The following is a 20396-nucleotide window of genomic DNA, read 5'->3' as shown; positions in this document are numbered from 1 at the left end:
AGCCTCATCAGGAAGGGAGGCTGCATTTCCTCCCATAAGAGAGAAGAACAAGCCCAAAAGAGAGGCTGACAGAAGGAATGTGCAGCGAAGAGGGACTGTTTTACCCAAGCCCATTTTGCCAAAAACAGCTGAGGCTGGTGAGACCGACAAGATGCCTTGCCACAGTACAAACATGAACAAGCTTAACTACTCACTTTCCCCTCAAATACATAGTTTGCAGTCTGTTTATATGGAATATAGGAGTTGGGTGAGGAGCCATTTCAGCATATATATGACTTATTAAAAGACAAATTTTAAATAGAACTGTATCCTAAACTGCTTTATGGTATTGTACCTAAACATTGCATTTCAATGGGGGATTCAATTTCCTTTATAGGAAGAGACTGCTGAAATGATTACCAGTCCACAAAAGTGTTCCATAATCATGCAAATAGTCCCATTGTCTTCAGTGGGATTGATCAAATGATTAAGGATTTACAGGATTAGGTTCCAAGTTTGTAAATTGTTCTGGATGAAACTGACAATGCCTGAGCTGTTAGATCAGAAGGAGCTTCCTTCAATTAAAGGTGGGCAGATGTGTGATAAGTCTTAGCTCTGTTGCTAAGATGAGGAACATATTTTCAACAAAGTTCTTGGCAGATGCCTGAGGCAGCTGGTTTAAGGCCATCAGTGTCCAGCATTATAATATACACTTATAGTTCTCTCACCTACAAAGCTGGAAAATGAGGCATTTGTTTTCTTTGTTTTGCTGCTCTAGTTCCAGTTAACAAAATGCATGTTAGACTAGTTTGGCTGTGTACACTGAGAACAACACCTGATTCCTGTAAGGCTGCAGAACTGGGCTGACATCTAATCCAAACATCCTCTGGTCAGTGTAAGCAGAGACATTCCTCTAAACATGGTGTGTGTTTGTGATCTTGAGACCACATAAACTGATGAGGCAGTGAAGAACACTGGGTTGTGATAGAAGTGCCCTGGCTGTGACAGAGCCTGTGTGGATAGAAACCAAAATCAAGTTTGCTGAACTCCCTGTGAACTGATCCCAGAGTTTTCCACAGCTCTACTTCAGTGCATTTTAGTGTATGGTCACTAGTTAGCAGACACCAAATCTTCCCTCACTGATCAACCCCTCAATAAAAGGAGGAATCAGGAGCTACTTGCTACCTTTGCTGGTGACGGGACACAGCTCAGTTACAGACCTCTCAGCTAAGAGATGATTAGGAGATGGATGTGATAGGCTCTCTCCTCATGCTTAGACTAGTCTAAAACTGGTGTAACTTCAATTAATTTACACCTGACTTACAGCAGTGTAGGTGAGAGGAAACTCAAGTTTGATACATGTACAAATATTTTAAAGTGGCAAACACCCAGGATAGAGCAGAGTTATTTAGGGTGGAACACAAAGGGGTAACTAGGATCAATGGAATGAAATTAAGAACGGAAAAAAGCAGGCTAAAAACACTGACAGATGTCAGGAGTACTCTCCCAAGACAAATGTCTTCCTTGGACTTTTAAAAGGTCATTATATAGCACTAGAAAATGTGCTGTAGGGATCAGACCTTCCCTAGCAGGGAACTGAATAACCACTTCTAGGATAAGAGTATAAAATGCTTTTAAGCTGTTTTAAATGACATTATAGAATAATACTTCCCCATAGGCTGTCATTCTTCTGCATGAAAGATGTCCTAACAAAAAGATGAGTATGTATCTGAAATTATAATCTGAATCATAACTTAACAAAATGACACCGTTACCCCATATGTGGAAATTAGTTTCACTTTTTCAAGAGGATAAAGGGGATAAATGCAACTTTTATTAATCAGTAGCAAGCAATGTATTTTTCGGCTGGTAAAAAGTACTTTTAAAGTATTTTATGTAAATCTAGTTATTTAATTTGTGAATTTAATTCCCAAGTTTACCCTTTTCCTCTCTCTATGGCAACATGGTTTAGGAACCATTTTATCAATATTGTTCTTATAGGTAGATCTTTATACAGCACCACCTAATCAGGAGATGGCTTGACTACAGTGTAAATCTGAAGAATGGGGCTTTATGGGATGGTGTTTGAGTAAGAATTAACAAATAGCAGCCTTGTGTTCACCTTTCAATGTACAAATACAGCATTAGTGTTAACCATAAGCATAAAAAAATCACATCTACCTCCCCCGACCAAAAAAAAAAAAATCAATCCTGAGATTTAAAAACATAACATTTTGAGTTCTCTTTATTTGCCTTCTAGTTTTCGATCCTTTCAGACAGAGCTAGGTCATGTTTTCAAGCTTTTCTCCTCAACGATGAAGATTAGGAACATACTTTTCTTTTAAAAGGAGAGCTCAAATTCTCACATAATTACATTACTGCAAGAGCTGGGGTCTTTAGAAAAATATCAAATAACTCATGAGTTGGTAACATTGTTCGGATGAGCCAGAAAATCCTCCTATTGGCAGAAAGGCTACATGAAACAAATCCTTCACTCCTCTGTGGATTGAATTTGGTCTGGCCAAGTAGCAAGATGAGGGGTGTGATGTCAGACTTTTTGTCCAGGGTTGGATGTGAGAAGTTAGGCATCCATTAATTCATTTCAGCAAGGCTGGGCGATCCCTCATCAATTTAGCAACATTCCACTCATATGACTTCTTTAGACTGACAGCAAACCTATAGGAAATGAAGCTGTTAAAACATACAGCTGACTGGCAGTTTTAGTTCTTTATTTGGGTATTCTTCACTTCATGTTCTACACTGCCATGTACAACAGAGGTGTGCTGTTAGCACTGCCAACCGCAAATGTTAAAAAACGATGAGTCAGTCCCAGAACAATGAGCTTTTAAAAATAAATTCTGGGTCCTTTTTATTTGTCATTTCTATTTTAACCACTGGGTGTACAGTGGGGATCAGATTTTTATGATTTTCTTTGCAACGGCGAGGCCTAGAAACTTTCTCTTAAAAATTAAAGCCGAGAGTCCAACATGCTGACTTGACTGCAGTAGTTGGGGCATAAAAAAAACACCAACTAGAGACTTGCAATAAAACCAGGAGAGCTGCAACACTGTAAGCTGCTGCTGCGCTTCGCTGCAGAGGTGGCTGCATTTCAAGGTGAGCCAAGTTGCTTACTTTGTAGAGCCGCTTAAACACTTTGGGATGCCAGGGGAGGAAAGTTATGACTAAAGAGGCTAGCGCTATTGAACGGTGCCCTTATTTCTCCGGCCAGCCCCGGCCTAGAGAAGTGGGGCTGGCAGCTGAACAGGACGCTTCTCACAGCGGGGCCTGCAGGCGTGGAGGAAGCATTGCGGCTCAGGGGGCAGGCTGTGTCCCCCTCAGGGGGCACCCTTCTCTGGGAGGAAACAACCCGGGGATGAGTCCTCCGCACAGGGAGCAGGCGTGGGGGCTTCAAGGCAGGTGTAGGCCGACGGAGCCCAGTCACTAGGGCGGCTCCTCCTGCTGCCACTCTTCCCCCGGCTCCCCGGGCGTCTCTTTCTCGCTGTTCCCCAGAAGCCGGGGTTCCCGGGCCGCTGCTTGCCCCCGCCCCCGGGCAGCGCCTTTTCCACTCCCTCCCCCACCCAGCTCGCCCGGGGCGCCCCTCAGGGACCGGGGGCCCGCCGGGGCGCTGTGCGTGCCGGGCTGGCGCGGCCTGGGCTGCCCGCGGCGCGCTGACAGGTGGTGGCCCTCAGCCTCCCAGCGCAGGCGAAGCCGCCGCTCCGCGCAAACGCTCCATTGTCATTGCCGGGGCGCCGGCGGCTGGGCAGAGCTCCGCGTAGCGCCGGCGGCGGCGGGGCTTGGCGAGGAAACGGGCGGCTGCCTCGGCTCAGCCTCCACGCTCAGCCCCAGCGGGGGGCCCGGAGAGCGCGTCCCCCCCGAGAACAAAAGAGCCCGGCGCGGCGGAGGAAGAGGACGCCGGTGCGTTGGCAAAGGTAAGCGCTCCCCACAGCTCGGGCGCCGGCTGCCCTCGCGCGCGGGCGGGCGGGTGGCTGGAGAGATCGGCAGCCGCAGAGCTGAGTTGCCCCGGTGCCCCGCTCCCTTCCCCGGCCTCTGTCAGCGTGTGGGGAGCGGCCGGAGCTGCCCTGGGCTGGGGCTTTATGCAAAGCGGGACCCAGGCGGGGAGAGAGGGACAAAGCCATAGAGACACTGCGCCCCAGGGAGAGCTCAGGGCTACAGGGAAATGTAGAGCCGCACTAATGGCTTCACGTACAAATAGTGATTGATTGGATCCAACTCTGCGGTATTGGAGAGGGCGAGGAGTATATGGAGCAGGGACACGCAGTCCTCCCTAGCCGAGTATCTCCATCCATCCCAGGATGGTCCTGCCAAGCCTGACAGTGTGAATGCAGACGCACCAAGAGGCACGTTCAGGAACTTTTAGAAGGAAGGGTGCCTCTCGCTCTTCTTCCAATTGAGAGGTTCAGATTAGCCTGCCTGGGTCACTCGCTCTCAGACCCCAGGTGAGCCAAGGTTGCCTTTGTGATCGCCTCATGAATTCTTAAGTCCCCAAGAAACCCTTTCCAAACCTGGCAGTAAAAAAGAAGCTTTGAAGCAAATTCATGGGCAGTGGAGATGCAGGTGTGCATAATTGAGAGAGTTATTTTTAAAGGTAAGATGAAGATTATTTAAATGATGTTGGTGTTGCTTTTAAACTAAAGTTCAGAAGGAGGTGAAGTGGTTGAGAATTATGCTGCTTGTGTGAGTTAGGTTGTAAAACAAAAAGATGGTTATATTTTATGTATTCTATATTCTGTGCTGTCTTAATAGGTCTTCAGCGCATTTCTTGCCCATTGGTTGATTTAGTTTCACAAGAAATCCTGGTTGTAATGGCTTACCCATTTATTTATTTCACTGGTTTTAATAACTTTTGTGATAAATTTTTTTCAGTTTTACTTTTTCTAGTTCTATCTGAAATTCATTTATTTTTAATGCAATTACAGTAGAAAAATACATACTCTTTCTGTGTGTTATGATTATTTTTTGTTTGTTTACTTGATTTATCATTCTTTTTAACTTGTTGTTAGTACATACATAAGAAAATAGGAGTTGATATGCTAGAGCAGGCCATTGGCCCATTTAGTCCAGTGTTCTGTTTCCTGCAGTACCTATGCTTAATGTTTGAAAAGAATCTCAAACCCACTCACTATGCGTCTAGTCAATAATGTGATGTGATATTGAAGTATTGGAGGTGTAGCTCCTGTAACTTTTTGATCAAGCTAAATCGGTTTATAGCATTTTTGTGGTACATTTTTTTCATTTGTTTTACTGCTGTGCATTATATTCATTAACATGTGGTTTGAGTCCATTTGTTTTTCTAAAGCTACTTCTTTTCAGTTCAGTGCCATATAGGAGATGTGAGTTTAGGAAGGATTTGAGGATTTAACATTCCTGTGTTATGGAGAAGATACTTTGGGGTGTATTTGTGTTAATAATAGATGTAGTTTAGTGCTGTGTGCAACAGGTACCTTCAGAACCATGAAGCATTAGTTACCATGATAGCAGAGATGGTTGCCTTCTTGATGTGAAGGCTGAGACATGATAAATCAGCCTAGATAGGCAACGAGACACTAAAATTCTTGTAATTAATTGCAACTACTGAAGGGAGAAGTTGCTTTGTGTGGTGTACACCATCTGCTGCAATGTAAAATATTTCAAGAGGTCACCCGCACTGAAGAGAAATCCCTTTGCTATATTTGTGTTTTCTCTTAACTAATTTTACTAACATGCAAGAAAAGCAGTAATACAGAATTAAGGTATGAATTTTAGAGAATGTTGTCACTTTACTGCTGTCATTCAGTCAAGGTTAGTGTAGAGGGATTTACATATCAAATTAGAATTGCACTTTTATGTCATGTTTTACATTCATAATGAAATAAGACATGCACTGCGCTGATTTGACACACTCTGATTTATTTTTTTCCCCACTCATCTCCAGATATGGTAGCTAAATTGTAAATAAGTGACTAGTTCATAATAAATCATCTAGATTGTAAACTCCTTTGAGTAGGGACCAAGCCTTCCCTTTGGTTTTTTCCCTATAGCACCAAGTATACTGTCTGCACTAAACAAGCCATTCATAGCAATTACCTGTCTTTCCCTTGTCATCTCATCTATTTGAATGTGCCTATTGTAGGAATATCCAAGCACATCTATTTATTTTTTTTATTCCCATCTATTTCTTTTTTAGATTCGGGTGAGCCATTCTGACAGAATCCTTTTTGTTTGTGTCTTGCTTAGACTTAGGCCTGAATTGAAATACTGAATCCATTCTCCCTTAGTCTCATTTGCCTCCCAAGGAACACACTGGGAGAGTTTGAATCCACTCCAATTACAGAAATTGTAGCTTAGACTTTTGTCTTTAGTGGGCTTAACTAGCAGACTAAATCCACCTCCCCTTGAATTTTGATGAAATTTGTAGCTTAGGCCCATCTATGACTTTCTGTACCGGATTATCAGACCACAGTCAGCGGTATCTGACCTCTTCTTTCTGTCTACACAGCAAAACTCTCATCCAATGTTTGTATTTTCTTGCAATGATTACTACAACCTCTTTCTCGCTGGGCACTCTGACCCCAATGTTTGTGCTCCCCTCCGGCTCTAACCTTCCTTAATCAATAGAAAACTCGGCTACTAAGATCATCTACCGAACCAGTTGATTTGATCATGTCCAGGTCAACTTTGAATCTTTCTGCTGCTTCCCCCTCACCACCACATCAGGTACCTACACAGTTCTACATAATTCTACCTTTCCCTGCTTATCTGACTGTTTCTTTTTATGTTGCTCCTCATCCCTGCTGTATTTCCATTGATGCCAGTTTGTTTCCCTGTTTATTTTATTCTCTCTCAACCATCTTTGCATGTTCTTTCATGCCACCAACTCTTAGACATGGAACACCCTTCCCTACCCATTCAGCATTCAGATCCCTGATCAAGAGTCCTACTTCTCTACCAGGAAGCCTGTAATAAGTTAGCCAAGAAATAATTGCCAGATATACTTAGAAGTATGTAACACTGCAAAGTAAATGTTTGCAGGATTAGTGCTTAAATCAGTAAAGAGATATTGAAATAAGTATGACAATGAAATTAATGTAGATTTAACAAAATGAAATATATTGTAAACAAATTTTTTTTACCTAAATTATTAAATAACACCTTGTATTACAAAAGCAAGAGAATATTAATCAAGTTTATTTGTCATTGTTCATGATGTTTCCTTTTTTGTGTATTGATCAGTTTAGACAAATATAATTTTAGTGAGTTTCATAGTCACTTTCAGTGATTGAGGGTGAGGCACTGCAGGGGAATAAGTAAACACATATTATAAATGCATAATTGAATTTAAACATTATGAAAATATTTCTATTGGTCTTATAAAGATTGTTTTTACAAAAGAATCTTTTGACCAAATTTAAGCTGACAGTATCCCTTTAGCTCTGCTCCCTATACACATGTACAAAGATAGGATTTGATTTTCTGTTCCGTTACATCAATTTTATGGTGGTAAAACTCCCCTGACTTTCATTTACTCACAGGCTTTAAGTATATGATCACATACTATTTCTCAAATTATGCAATCATATTATATAAACTATTTTTGTTACTACTTTAGACAGAAGAATAATAAATAAGAGGGCATGTGGTAAAAGTATACATAATGAATGGTCTGGAGAGAGAGATCAGGAACTCCTTATTCCTCGTATATCACAATACAATATGACTATAACTGCAATTACTGGTGTCCATGGATACTGACTATACCCTTTTGTAACCCAGACCCATGTCAGGCACTGGAACAAGGAAATAGAGATCTATTCCTCTCCAGTATTTCTTTATGTCGCACCTTTTATTTTAAGTAAAATGAATCTCTTACAACAATGGAGCAATTGAAGTAACCTGAATCTCTTAAAAGTCTGCAAGAGAGCTGGAGGAGGTGACTGCAGTGCTTTAAGTTTCATAGAAGCAAGTAGTGTTAAAGATTAAATGGGAGAAGGCTAAATCCTTCACGATACTGCATATGGCAGGCTGCAAGGCACTGAATGATTTACAGTACATTTCAGTGGGAGAATGGGGAGTGCAAACTATTAGGTGAAGTCACTCAAGAATACTTTGATTCAGGCAAGAATGTTGCTTGAGAGAGCCACATTTTCTTTAGAAGTAACCAACAGGCCAACGAAAAGGACCTTAATTTAAACAGGAGTAAATGCCAGATGAAGCTGAATGCAAATAGTTATGTAAAACTCATATTCAGTGACCTTGGGAGTTAGAAAGTTAGAGGCAATTGTACAAAAGGAAAATCCCTCAACCAATGAGGGCTTACAGAGATTCATTGGCATGTTAAAATAGCTAGGCCTGATTTGTCACAATTATGTGCTCCCTCCCCCTGCCCCCAAATGCTTCTTGAGGACAACACAGAATGGCCTGAGATGAGACATGAGGAAAGCTTCTGGAAATTTTGAAACAACAAACAAAATCATAGATGCACCAGCACAGAAATATTTTATGATTTAACAATGACCCTAAAATCTCAGACACACAAGCTTAAATGCACTGAGGACTTTCCTTCTGTGAGATGGTCACCCAGTGAGATAAGCTTCCAAAGCATTGACTAAACATAACACATTGAAAAAAATTTCTGGCAATTGATTTTGATTGAGAGGCTTCATGAAGATATTTCTCGTCAGAAATTGGCTGAGAAAGGAATAGACCATGTACCACTGGAATAAATATAGAAAAGATTCTGATTATTGCAGAAGCATAAGTACTTGTTAAATGTGAAAGATAGGTCTGTTAAGGAGCTTCTTGTAATAGGCATGCTTTCAAGAGTGCCTATAAATAGTGAAAACAGGAGCTTCAGGAAGAGAGGAATCTGAAGTAAATAACACTCAAGTATTAGCAGCAAAGAATCCTGTGGCACCTTATAGACTAACAGACGTTTTGCAGCATGAGCTTTCGTGGGTGAATACCCACTTCTTCGGATGCAAGCAGTGGAAATTTCCAGGGGCAGGTGTGTATATATAAGCAAGCAAGAAGCAAGCTAGAGATAACGAGGTTAGATCAATCAGGGAGGATGAGGCCCTGTTCCAGCAGCTGAGGTGTGAAAACCAAGGGAGGAGAAACTGGTTCTGTAATTGGCAAGCCATTCACAGTCTTTGTTTAGTCCTGAGCTGATGGTGTTAAATTTGCAGATGAACTGGAGCTCAGCAGTTTCTCTTTGAAGTCTGGTCCTAAAGTTTTTTTGCTGTAGGATGGCCACCTTAAAATCTGCTATTGTGTGGCCAGGGAGGTTGAAGTGTTCTCCTACAGGTTTTTGTATATTGCCATTCCTAATGTCTGATTTGTGTCCATTTATCCTTTTCCTTAGAGACTGTCCAGTTTGGCTGATGTATATAGCAGAGGGGCATTGCTGGCATATGATGGCATATATTACATTGGTGGACGTGCAGGTGAATGAACCGGTGATGGTGTGGCTGATCTGGTTAGGTCCTGTGATGGTGTTGCTGGTGTAGATATGTGGGCAGAGTTGGCATCGAGGTTTGTTGCATGGGTTGGTTCCTGAGCTAGAGTTACTATGGTGCAGTGTGCAGTTGCTGGTGAGAATATGCTTCAGGTTGGCAGGTTGTCGGTGGGCGAGGACTGGCCTGCAACCCAAGGCCTGTGAAAGTGTGGGATCATTGTCCAGGATGGGTTGTAGATCCCTGATGATGCGTTGGAGGGGTTTGAGCTGGGGACTGTATGTGATGGCCAGTGGAGTCCTGTTGGTTTCTTTCTTGGGGTTGTCTTGCAGTAGGAGGCTTCTGGGTACACATCTGGCTCTGTTGATCTGTTTCCTTATTTCCTGGTGTGGGTACTGTAGTCTTGAGAATGCTTGGTGGAGATTTTCTAGGCGTTGGTCTCTGTCTGCGGGGTTAGAGCAGATACGGTTGTACCTCAGTGCTTGGCTGTAGACAATGGATCTTGTGGTGTGCCCGGGATGGAAGCTGGAGGCATGAAGGTAGGCATAGCAGTCGGTAGGTTTTCGGTATAGGGTGGTGTTAATGTGACCACCACTTATTTGCACCGCGGTGTCTAGGAAGTGGACCTCCCGTGTAGATAGGTCCAGGCTGAGGTTGATGGAGGGGTGGAAGCTGTTGAAATCATGGTGGAATTTTTCCAGAGTCTCCTTCCCATGGGTCCAGATGATGAAGATGTCATCAATGTAGCGTAGGTAGAGAAGAGGCGTGAGTGGACGGGAGCTGAGGAAGCGTTGTTCCAGGTCGGCCATAAAAATATTGGCATATTTTGGGGCCATGTGGGTGCCCATAGCAGTGCCACTGATCTGGAGATATATATTGTCATTAAATTTGAAATGGTTGTGTGTGAGGATAAAGGCGCAGAGCTCAGCAACCAGTTGTGCTGTGGCATCATCAGGGATACTGTTCCTGACAGCTTGTATTCCATCAGTGTGTGGGATGTTTGTGTAGAGAGCCTCTACATCCATGGTGGCTAGGATGGTGTTTTCTGGAAGGTCACCAATGCATTGTAGTTTCCTCAGGAAATCAGTGGTGTCACGGAGATAGCTGGGAGTGCTGGTAACATAGGGTCTGAGTAGAGAGTCCACATATCCAGACAGTCCTTCAGTGAGAGTTCCAATGCCAGAGATGATGGGGCATCCAGGATTTCCGGGTTTGTGGATCTTGGGTAGTAGATAGAATAACCCTGGTCGGGGTTCTAAGGGTATGTTGATTTGTTCCGGTGTTAGTGTAGGGAGTGTCCTGAGTAGATGGTGCAGTTTCTTAGTGTATTCCTCAGTGGGATCTGAGGGAAGTAGCCTGTAAAATTTGGTATTGGAGAGTTGTCTGGCGGCTTCCTTTTGGTAGTCAGACCTGTTCATGATGACAACAGCACCTCCTTTATCAGCCTCTTTGATTATAATGTCAGGATGGTTTCTGAGGCTGTGGATGGCATTGCGTTCTGCACGACTTAGGTTGTGAGGCAAGCGATGTTGTTTTTCCACAATTTCTGCCTGTGCACGTCGGCGGAAGCATTCAATGTATAGGTCCAGACTGTCATTTCGACCCTCAGGAGGAGTCCATGTGGAATTCTTCTTCTTGTGCTGTTGGTGGGAGGGTAACTGTGTATCAGTGCGCTGTTCACAAATGCTTGCTTGCTTGCTTCTTGCTTGCTTATATATACACCTGCCCCTGGAAATTTCCACTGCTTGCATCCGAAGAAGTGGGTATTCACCCACGAAAGCTCATGCTGCAAAACGTCTGTTAGTCTATAAGGTGCCACAGGATTCTTTGCTGCTTCTACAGAACCAGACTAACACGGCTACCCCTCTGATACTTGACTCAAGTATTATCCATTCCTGAAACTCAATTTTAGAAGCTCAAATGAGAAACGCAAAATGATTGAGAGCTCAAGAGAATAATCCTACATGGATGTTCAAAAGAAAAAGCAAAAATGTGGCATTATGTACAAAGAGAATCATGTCATAATAACACATGGCATGATTAGGAATACTAAGCATAATCCACAGTACCCATGTGTGTATTGAGAAGTATAGAACAGAGCCCAAGATTATCTATTCTGGCCAGGAATAAAAGTGGCCATGGGGGCCATGGGGAGGCATTCATGTGTGAAATCTTCAGTCAGTACAGGAATCAGACTGCAAAAAAACTCACTGAAATGGCATGAAATTCATTGTTCATCTTTTTTGTCCAGTGTTTCCTGGTTTCGTTTCAGTTTCTCATGTAAGAATGTTTACCAATATCAGGGAGTGCCTCTCTCCTGGGGGACCTAAAGAAGAGAGCTGCAGACTCATTCCATTGTCCCCACCCTTGGAACCATGGAAGCTTCTGTTTTGGAGCTCCTTGGAGTTTGAGAGATGGTCTTCTGCTCTACCTCCTCCCATGGCTCTCAGCCAACTACCTGTAGCATCATCCTCCCCTACTAACCCTGAGAACTTTCATTAGGAACTCCTGGTAAGACCTCTCCCTGAGGATCTATGTTACCATGGAGTTGGGACCAGACAATAGGGCATCATATAGAAGGCAGTCCTCTATAGGGGCTTCTTTGCATTCACAGTTCTCATCCTTCCCCACAGATTTCTTGGATCTCATAGGGTAGGAAGACCTCTTCCCCTTAGAAGTCCTAAAACTTTCTCCCATTTGAGGTGAAACTCTGTAAAAGTGAATATAGTTGAGGTGTTGTTTTTTTTCCTGCTCCCTTTGTCCCCTTCCAGTCCACTTTTTGGACTATTCTGATTTAAGAATGGAGATAAATAAAGGAAGCCTCTGAAATGAGAATTCCTTGGCTCTGCTTCCTCACAGTGAATTCTGAGCATGTGATTAGGAAAGGCTAGTGGAACCCCCTCCAGCTACAGCTCATTAACGGAGGAGAAACATTTGAAAGAAACCGGATCACTGCAGGTCTGATATTTTCCCAGAGCTATTTGAAGTCTCAGTAACCTTTTTCTTATTCTGTGTTTTCAGTTTGCTGTTGGCATAAGCAGAATGTTTTGATGTCCCTGAAATCAGGCCGTACAATCAAGTCTTTAATGGCATATGTTATTGGCCTACTAAGATTTTCCCTCTGTTGTGGCTGAAAGGAGTCAGTGAGTTGGTGATATTTTTATTAATTCTTTTATTTATTCATAAATATTTATATTTTCATTCATTTATTTAAATAATTCCTTTGGGTCCTGAGACAATTTTTTAGACTGTGTGTGGGTCACGACCAAAACAAATAAAATATTGGAATCGAACATTCCTCTAAAGCTTTTTTCACAACTATTAAAAATGAGTCATCCAATGAAATTTAAAGGAAATAAAATTTAAAAGCTATTTAAAAATATTTGTTTACACAGAGCATACTTTCCCACTGGATATTATGGACATGTACGCAGGATAAAACATTTTATTTTATTTCAGTGAATATAAACCATCTTGTTTCAGGCCATAGGCAAATCACTACCTGACTGGGGGCAGGAAGAAACTTCCCTTATGGAGAAGTTCCTTAATTGTCCGTTATGGGATTTCTTGTATCTTCTGAAGAAGCATCTGATACTAATTACTGTCTGTATTCATCACTGCAATTCCAGAGTTCCGCTACATGCAGCAAAAAATTAAAATTATTGGATAATTAAACCATAATGTATATTTAATTTTAATTTAAACTAAAGTGGAGAGGTGTTTCAGTAAAAGAACGGAGTTGAGCAGAAAACAAAATCCTACTTGCTTATAAATATAGCTTGTGAAGTCTTTTTTAATCTTTTGCAATGAAAGGTACTGTATTAGTATTGTTCCCTCTTTGCCTGAGCGGTTAGCCTATATTCAGAGCCTTGCAGCTTGTACCTGTTTGGAGGAGAAATTGATAGAATCAGGTATTTCTTGGGTGCAGTCTTGTTTCTTTACTAAGAATGTACACAAAGTCCTGTTTGTCTGAATACAGTAAGAATAAAAAACAGGAGATACTTTCCATGTTCAAAATTCTATGCTTCATTCTAGCCAGTACTCTGCCCAAAAGAAGCTCTCTCTTGGCTTCCTCCCAAGGCCACGCTAATCATGCTTTTCACACTGTGTCCAGCTTTCAGGCTTCTCCCTTGGCTTTTGCGCTTCTCACACAGAATCTCTGTGTTTTCAATCTGACCCCAGGGAAAGCTCTTCTGCCCACATAGCTCTGCTTCTGATCAGCCTTGCACATGGCTGAGTCCCTTCAGTGGTATCTTTTTTTTTTGTTTTGTTCCAGCTATCTTCTTCCATAAAGGAGTTTAACTGCTTAATTTAGATCAGTGTCTTGCCAACTGGCAGCCACCGATGCCCAAGCCTAAAAAACCCATCGCAGCTCTGCCCATCATCCTGATGTACTCCAAAATGATGACTCCCTGTATGTTCCATCCCAGATATTGAACTGAATTAAACAATCTTAACTATTTATGTAGTATCTGTCTGTCAGGATATTTCACATCATTAGCCTAAATCTGATTTACTCCCATCCAAATCTTCTTGGAGTTTTTCTCTCCCTGCCCAATTTCTTTCAGCTAACTGGGAGGGACTGCTTTCAACAGGCCTCTGACAAGCATCTGTTGTTTCTGTGCAGTTGCTGGCTGAGACAGCCTCTGCCCATTTTTGTTCTGATGATGAATTCATTACTGTCCCATCTCACCCAGACTCTGCTTGCACAGGTATAGCCTCTGTTTCTGGGGGAAGCCACACTGAAGTCCTGTTCCCTGATACTTCCTCAGATAGTCCTAATGGATAATTTTAGGTTTATTCCTGGAACTGAGCTGTATCCTATATTCTACTTCATTTATTTGTGTCAGCACTCTATAGGTCTCCTACTCTTCTTTCTCATAAGATTGTGGAACCAGAATATATAAAACTGTAATTCAACCCATCCTAATGTTCAGAACAGACGTGGCCAGTCACAAGAAAAGAAATCAACATGCTCTGCACCATGGAAATGAAGATGTTGAGGTGGTCAAATAGTTGGACACTCCAGGATAGGAAATGAAATGAGGTTATGAGGGACCTAATGCAGGTTTCCCCAGTTTCAAGACAAGTTTGAGGGAGGCAAGGCTACATTGATATGGACATGTCCAGTGGAGATCTGAGAGTTATATTGAATGATCATGGATGGAAGATGCCCAAGTAGGAGGCCAAAGACTCGATATATGGACTGGATATCAGTGGCCGTTAGAGAGACCAATTTGCATGACAACCAGGTGTAAAATTCTGAGTTTGGAAGAAGGCTATAAAAGTCGCCAAACCTGACTAGGGAAGTGGAAAGAAAGAAGAGGGGGAGACCTCAAAGCAGATCTTTACTACTCCTATTTTTCCTTTGCTGGAAAGTACCACAGCATGTAACTGTTGTTATGGTTCCTGATCCTGAAGGTAAGACAACATGCTCACTGTAAACCAATTGCCTACAAATCATTCATCTCACCTGGGCCACATCCGTAACATATTTGTTGTTTACTGCCCAGATCTAAACAAAAATTGTAGGGTTGAGCTGTATACAGTAGAACTTCAGAGTTACAGACACCTCGGGAATGGCCAACTTTATATTTATAACAGTCCTTTTATTGTGGCCAGTTTTTGGGTTTGTTTTTTTTAATAGCAACAACATTTAACAAAACCGCTTCCCTTAGTTTTTTCAGTATTGCCAATTTCTCTTGTTTTACAAAACCAGTGTACACTTTTTCTAATAATTCAAAATGGTCATGAACCAAATCAGAATCCCCTGTTCCACATACATGCTAGGCTCAGAGCTGTACTTACAGGGCTCATAGTGATCAGCTTCCATCTTCCCCAGTAGCTGTTTTCTATTCTGCTGCACTGCTGCAAGAAAACATTCAAATTCCATAGCCTCTCTGAGGGCCTCTGTTCGCTGAATGTGATCTGGAAGTCCAAGTCTAGCTGTATAAATTGCTTCATTGCCAATTTATCATGGAGGTCCTCATTGCTATCTGGATATACCAGGTCCTTTGCCAATTCAGTTGGAATCTCTCTTCCCTCCCCCAGCTCTCAGTTGTGCCCTGGCTGGATCAGATTGATGCCTAGCTCCAAACTGCTATCAAGGGCGCGTACCAGGTCTGGATAACTCAGTCTCTTTTTCTGGGGTAAATTCTGTAGCACCATCAGAGTTGGTCCACTCAAGATGGATGCTAGAAACTTGTCTTTCTGCTCATCTTCCCCGCCATTTCCTTTGGGCTATGGTATTGAACTGAGCCAAATAAGTCTCCCAGAGAGCTTTTTCCTTCAAAGATACTAGACTTTTTTGCATTGTTTGAACTGTGACAGCCTAGGCTCTCCCCTGTGGGCTTCTATGGGTTATAGACATGGTAGAAAACTGGCCTATGTATTCAGTCTTACCCAAGCCCTGTGGCTGTCCTAATTCCATATCCACTGTGGTCTTTGCCCCTTAACTTTTCTTCTGCAGCTGACCTTTTTTTTCTTTCATGATCCTTAAGTCCTTGCTGCAACTCATCTCTATTAACAAGTTCCAAGTTGGCCAAAGCTTTCATGGTTGCCCCTATTTTGTGGGAAACCTTCTGGTCCATGTCAGTCAGGTTGTTGTTCATGTCATTGTCTCATAAGTCCAGAATTGGCTTTCCAGTCTTCCTAGATGCTTTGTAGCTGCTACCCCAACAAAGATTTTTATCTCCAACAAGAAGTCTCCAGGGTTTGTTTTAGGCCTTGTTTAAATTTCTTTTGCCAATCTTTAATTTCTGGAAGCATCTCTATTATTTGTTCCAGCTTGATTCAATGAGAATATCAGGACACAGTTTGTGAAAACTCTATCCCATTACTAAACACCAGCCTTACCTCTTTTGGCCCAAGCAGTTAGCCAAAATTTGGGGTCTTGAGGGCTTTTTCCATTAAGAGGCAAAATTGATGTTAAAAATCAGGTATGTCTTAGGTACAATACTGTTTGTTTACCAAGAATGTACACAAAGTCCTGTTTCCCTGAATACAGTAGGAACAAACAGGATCCTTTCTCACAATTCCCAACTTATTTTTAGCCAGCACTCTGCCAAAAAGAATCTCTCTCTCTCTGCTCCTTCACAGGGCCACGTTACCAGTGCTGTTCTTCTTGTCCCCTGCTTTCACACACAGCCTCTATTTGTGATCAGCTCCCAAGGAAAACCACTCTGCCTCATAATTCACCTTTTGATTGGCCTGGCATGTAGTTTGGTCCCTTGGGTGGTGTGTTCTATTGTTTCAGCTATCCATAAAGGAGCTTAATTGCCCCTGACATTTATCCTGAACGAAGGGGTGTCCATTGGCTTCAGTGAGATGCATGCTTGCCTGCAGGTTAAAGAGACGCCTGGGGGTAGCCACCAGCACCTTTTCAGCATAACAGTATAAGATATCACTATTAGTATACTGGAGCTGGAAGTTCTACATAATAGATAAACTGTTTTGGGGCCAGGCACTACCTTTGTCAAATCTGGGTCCTACTCTTCTAGCACTAGATCTGCTGGACAACAGTTTCTCAGAACTCTTGTTATTGCTTGTGTTTGAACCAACTGAGTTTTCTCTGGCTGCATTAAGAGCTGGAACAATATGATTTTTAGGTCTGCTATGTATCTGGCTGAGGGAGGATTCCTTGGCAGAAGCAATGCAGGAGACAGCTATAAGATTACCTCTGAAGGATTCCTTTAAAGTCCTGGAGTAGGTGACATGTCAGGGGCAGGGCTGGGGTCTGGTAGGGTATGTCAAGAGTGGAGCTGAGGTATGTAGTGCTGCAGTCTATAGGGCAGTTCAGAAAGGCTGCCCTAAGTTACTCTGGTCCTGTGAGTTGTCTGAGGCCTGGTCCACACTGGGGGGCAGTGTCGAGGTAAGATACGCAACTTCAGCTACGGGAATACCGTAGCTGAAGTCGAAGTATCTTATCTCGACTTACCTCCCATCCTCACCGCTCGGGATCGACGTCCGCAGCTCCCCCATCGACTCCGCTACCGCCACTCGCTCCGGTGGAGTTCCGGAGTCGACGGGAGCGCGTTCGGGGATCGATATATCGCGCCTAGATGATATATCGCGCAAAATCGATCGCTACCCGCTGATTTGGCGGGTAGTCTGGACGTACCCTCAGTAACACCAGGGACCCCTCCAGCCCGCAGAGCAGCCCAGAATTGCAAAGATGGCGTTCGGTGACAAATGCTCCAATTTAGGTTTAAACAGTTTCTTGTGTCCTTTATTTTGTATATTTTAAGACATACTTTTTTTGCTGTATCTATTTTTGTAATTGATCAAGTTACGTCTTCTCAGGACAAGATGACTTTTTTCAAATCTCTGGTCTCTGCTGTGTTTTTTTTCTGTTCTTCTCCACTTTCCTGTTGTCAATCACTTATCTTTTTTATCCTGTTCTGTAACTTTATGCAGACTCAGTTACCTTATCTATGTATCTATGCCTTCTGAACCCCCGACTAACACATTTTTATGCATAAATCACAATAAGTAACCTAAACAATACATTTTTGCTCATCCTCCTAAAAATGACTTCTGTTGTCTATTCTTCGCTATCAATCCCACTGGCTCCATACAGTTGGTTTTATCTTATTGGTGTGTTTTTGTGGCCTTGGATGTTTGCTTTAAGCTTGTCTTGAGGTGGGGGGGGGGACACCTGAAGTTAACAATTCCTTCATGACCCTCTCTGTTTCACCCTGCTGTTTACACAGACTAAGGTTTTGGAAAGTAAGACATAAAAACTAGGTTTCACACAATCTTGAAGCTATTTCTGCTAGTTCTGAACAGGGCCGCCCAGGAGGGAGAGGGGCAATTTGCCCCGGGCCCAGCAGGGGCCCCATGAGCCCTGGCCCGGCAGCGGTCCGGGTCTTCGGCAGCATTTTGGCGGCGGGGGGCCCTTCAGTGCCGCCAAAGATGCGGAGTGACTGAAGAGCCCCCCGCCGCCGAAATACCCCGCGAGCCCTGGCCCGGTGGCGGTCTGGGTCTTTGGTGGCATTTTGGCAGTGGGGGACCCTTCAGTTTCCCTGCATCTTCTGCAGCACTGAAGGGCCCAGCGCCACCGAAATGCCACCGAAGACCCGGACCGCTGCTGGGTGAGTACAAGCGCCGCAGCTCCCCCGCTTTGCCCCAGGCCCCCTGAATCCTCTGGGCAGCCCTGGTTCTGAAATGCCACCTCAGCAGAGACACATACAAAAAGCAAACTCCTTTATATTCCCCCCCTCTAGTTTATATACTTGACTAATGCAAATCATTATACAGTTGCGTTAAGCAACTTTAGCGCCCATCTCTCTCTGAGCTGCGAGTTCTGCATTGTGTCTCTTACAGTATGTCTACATGGATGGCACAGCTGTAGTTGGCCCAGGTCAGCTGACTTGGGCATGTGGGCTCAGGCTGTGGGACTGAAAAATTTCTGTGGCTGGCACCCAAGCTCTGGGACCCTCCACTCTCGCAGCATCCCAGAGATCGGGTTCCAGTCCGAGCCCAAAGATCTACATGGCACTTTTTTAACCCTGGTGCCCAAGACCAGTGAGCCCAAGTCAGCTGACCCAGGCCAGTTGTGGGTTTTTTTTATCCCCATGTCGACATACCCTCAGAGTCACAACATAGACCATCATCCCTATTATTTCCATTTTAAATGTATATATGTTTTTGTGTCCTTTTGGTGACCGTTTCCTGGGTTAGTCTGTAGCTCCACAGCACATGACAAATTCTCTTTAAGGCACACCTCCCACTTTATTACTGTCCCATATAAAGCCGGGATCTGCTGATGAAAGCTAATGAGACTGAGGAGACCAGCCCTGTTTTTGTTTTTTGTTCTTTTTCCCTCCACAGGTGCATAGAGGGTATTGTATTTTGAGAGCAAACAAATGACCCCAAAATTAATACTGTTGAGAAATGCAGTCATATTGCAAGATGTACCATTTATTCTTTAGGACATTCTTGTGTGGTTGCAACCATATTTTGAAAATCCTTGGAAGATTTAAAAAAAAAAAAGACATTGGTTGGGGTTGTATAACGAATTAATTTTGGAAAAAACAGTATTTTGAGCCTTTGTATTCAGCACAGATACTAGCAATTTGAAACAAATATTCTGAGTGACTTAATTTCTGCTGTTGCTAATTTTAGTGTTAATGAATACTGATTCTTCTCAATGATTATATTATAGTGCACATTTTTTGCACTGTAAGTATAAACAGTTTATTAGTAATGTTGTTCCCATCACCCTACTGATTTATGTTATCCTCAGTGGAAGATTTTATCTTCTGTATGGTGTCTTTTAGGATCAGATTTTTGGAATTTCTGAAAAGCAAAGTCAAAAGAGCCCCCTCTATGCACCTGTGGAGGCAAAAATTACTCTGAATGAAGTATGGCTGTGCCTCTGCTGCACCTCTGCACTAGGCTATGGAAAGGAGGATCCAAACAGATGCAAGTTGTGGTGGATGGGAAGATATTTTGTTGTAGGAAGTACAATCTCTCCATGGGCTACTACAGGAGCATGCTGTTTCCTGTGTGGGCCAGCAGCTGCAAGCTAGCCTTTTTAAAAGTAAGTAGCAGTGGGACAAATTTTTAAAAGAGACTTGTATCAAAATTACATTGTGATTTTTTTATTTTATTTTTAGTAACAAGTTAGGTACTTAAGGATTTTTAAAACCTCTGTTTCAATAGTTTGGAATAATCAGCTTCTGTGTTTAGGCACAAATCCGCTCCAAAGGCCAAGTAGCTCAGTTGAGTGCTGGGAAATATCTGCATGAGGGTGGGATAGGGGAAGGAATCCTCCCTCTTTCCATCAAGGCCCTGCAATAAGAGAAATAGACTAGTAGAATTGCTTTGGTGGCTTTTGCAAAGGAGGAACAACTGGAGCATCCTTACTGTAAAAGACACGACAGCCTGTTTAGCAGGCTCATCCAGAGAAACCTGGAGCCCTTGTACATCATATTTGCTAGCCCTCTCTTTATTAGATTTTAGAAA

At 42.9% G+C, this 20396-nt stretch overlaps 1 protein-coding gene and 1 long non-coding RNA gene across 8 annotated transcripts in view; one reads left to right on the top strand and one right to left on the bottom strand.

Moving 5' to 3' along the window:
* Positions 1-1417: 1417 nt before the first annotated feature.
* Positions 1418-3352, bottom strand: LOC120370330. The gene is made up of 2 exons (XR_005583707.1): positions 3112-3352; positions 1418-2655 (listed from the first exon to the last, which is right to left on the bottom strand). It is a non-coding gene; the product is annotated as an uncharacterized LOC120370330 (long non-coding RNA).
* Positions 3042-20396, top strand: part of PDE4B (phosphodiesterase 4B) — a 366632-nt gene continuing 349277 nt past the window's right edge. Inside the window, exons 1-2 of one of the 7 annotated variants that reach the window (XM_039484818.1) lie at positions 3964-4436; positions 19709-19971. In XM_039484818.1, the coding sequence (XP_039340752.1) occupies positions 19795-19971 (177 nt within the window). In that variant the 5' untranslated portion in view covers positions 3964-4436; positions 19709-19794. Of the gene's footprint in view, positions 3094-3220; positions 3909-3963; positions 4586-4616; positions 4675-19708; positions 19972-20396 lie in introns of those variants that run through there. The other 6 variants (XM_039484817.1, XM_039484826.1, XM_039484819.1 and 3 more) reach the window with 6 other exon arrangements.

This window comes from Mauremys reevesii, linkage group 8, assembly GCF_016161935.1.
Source record: "Mauremys reevesii isolate NIE-2019 linkage group 8, ASM1616193v1, whole genome shotgun sequence".
Taxonomy (NCBI): domain Eukaryota; kingdom Metazoa; phylum Chordata; order Testudines; family Geoemydidae; genus Mauremys; species Mauremys reevesii.
The sequence above is the reverse complement of the archived record's forward strand: the minus strand, read 5'-3'. Positions and strand labels throughout refer to the sequence as shown.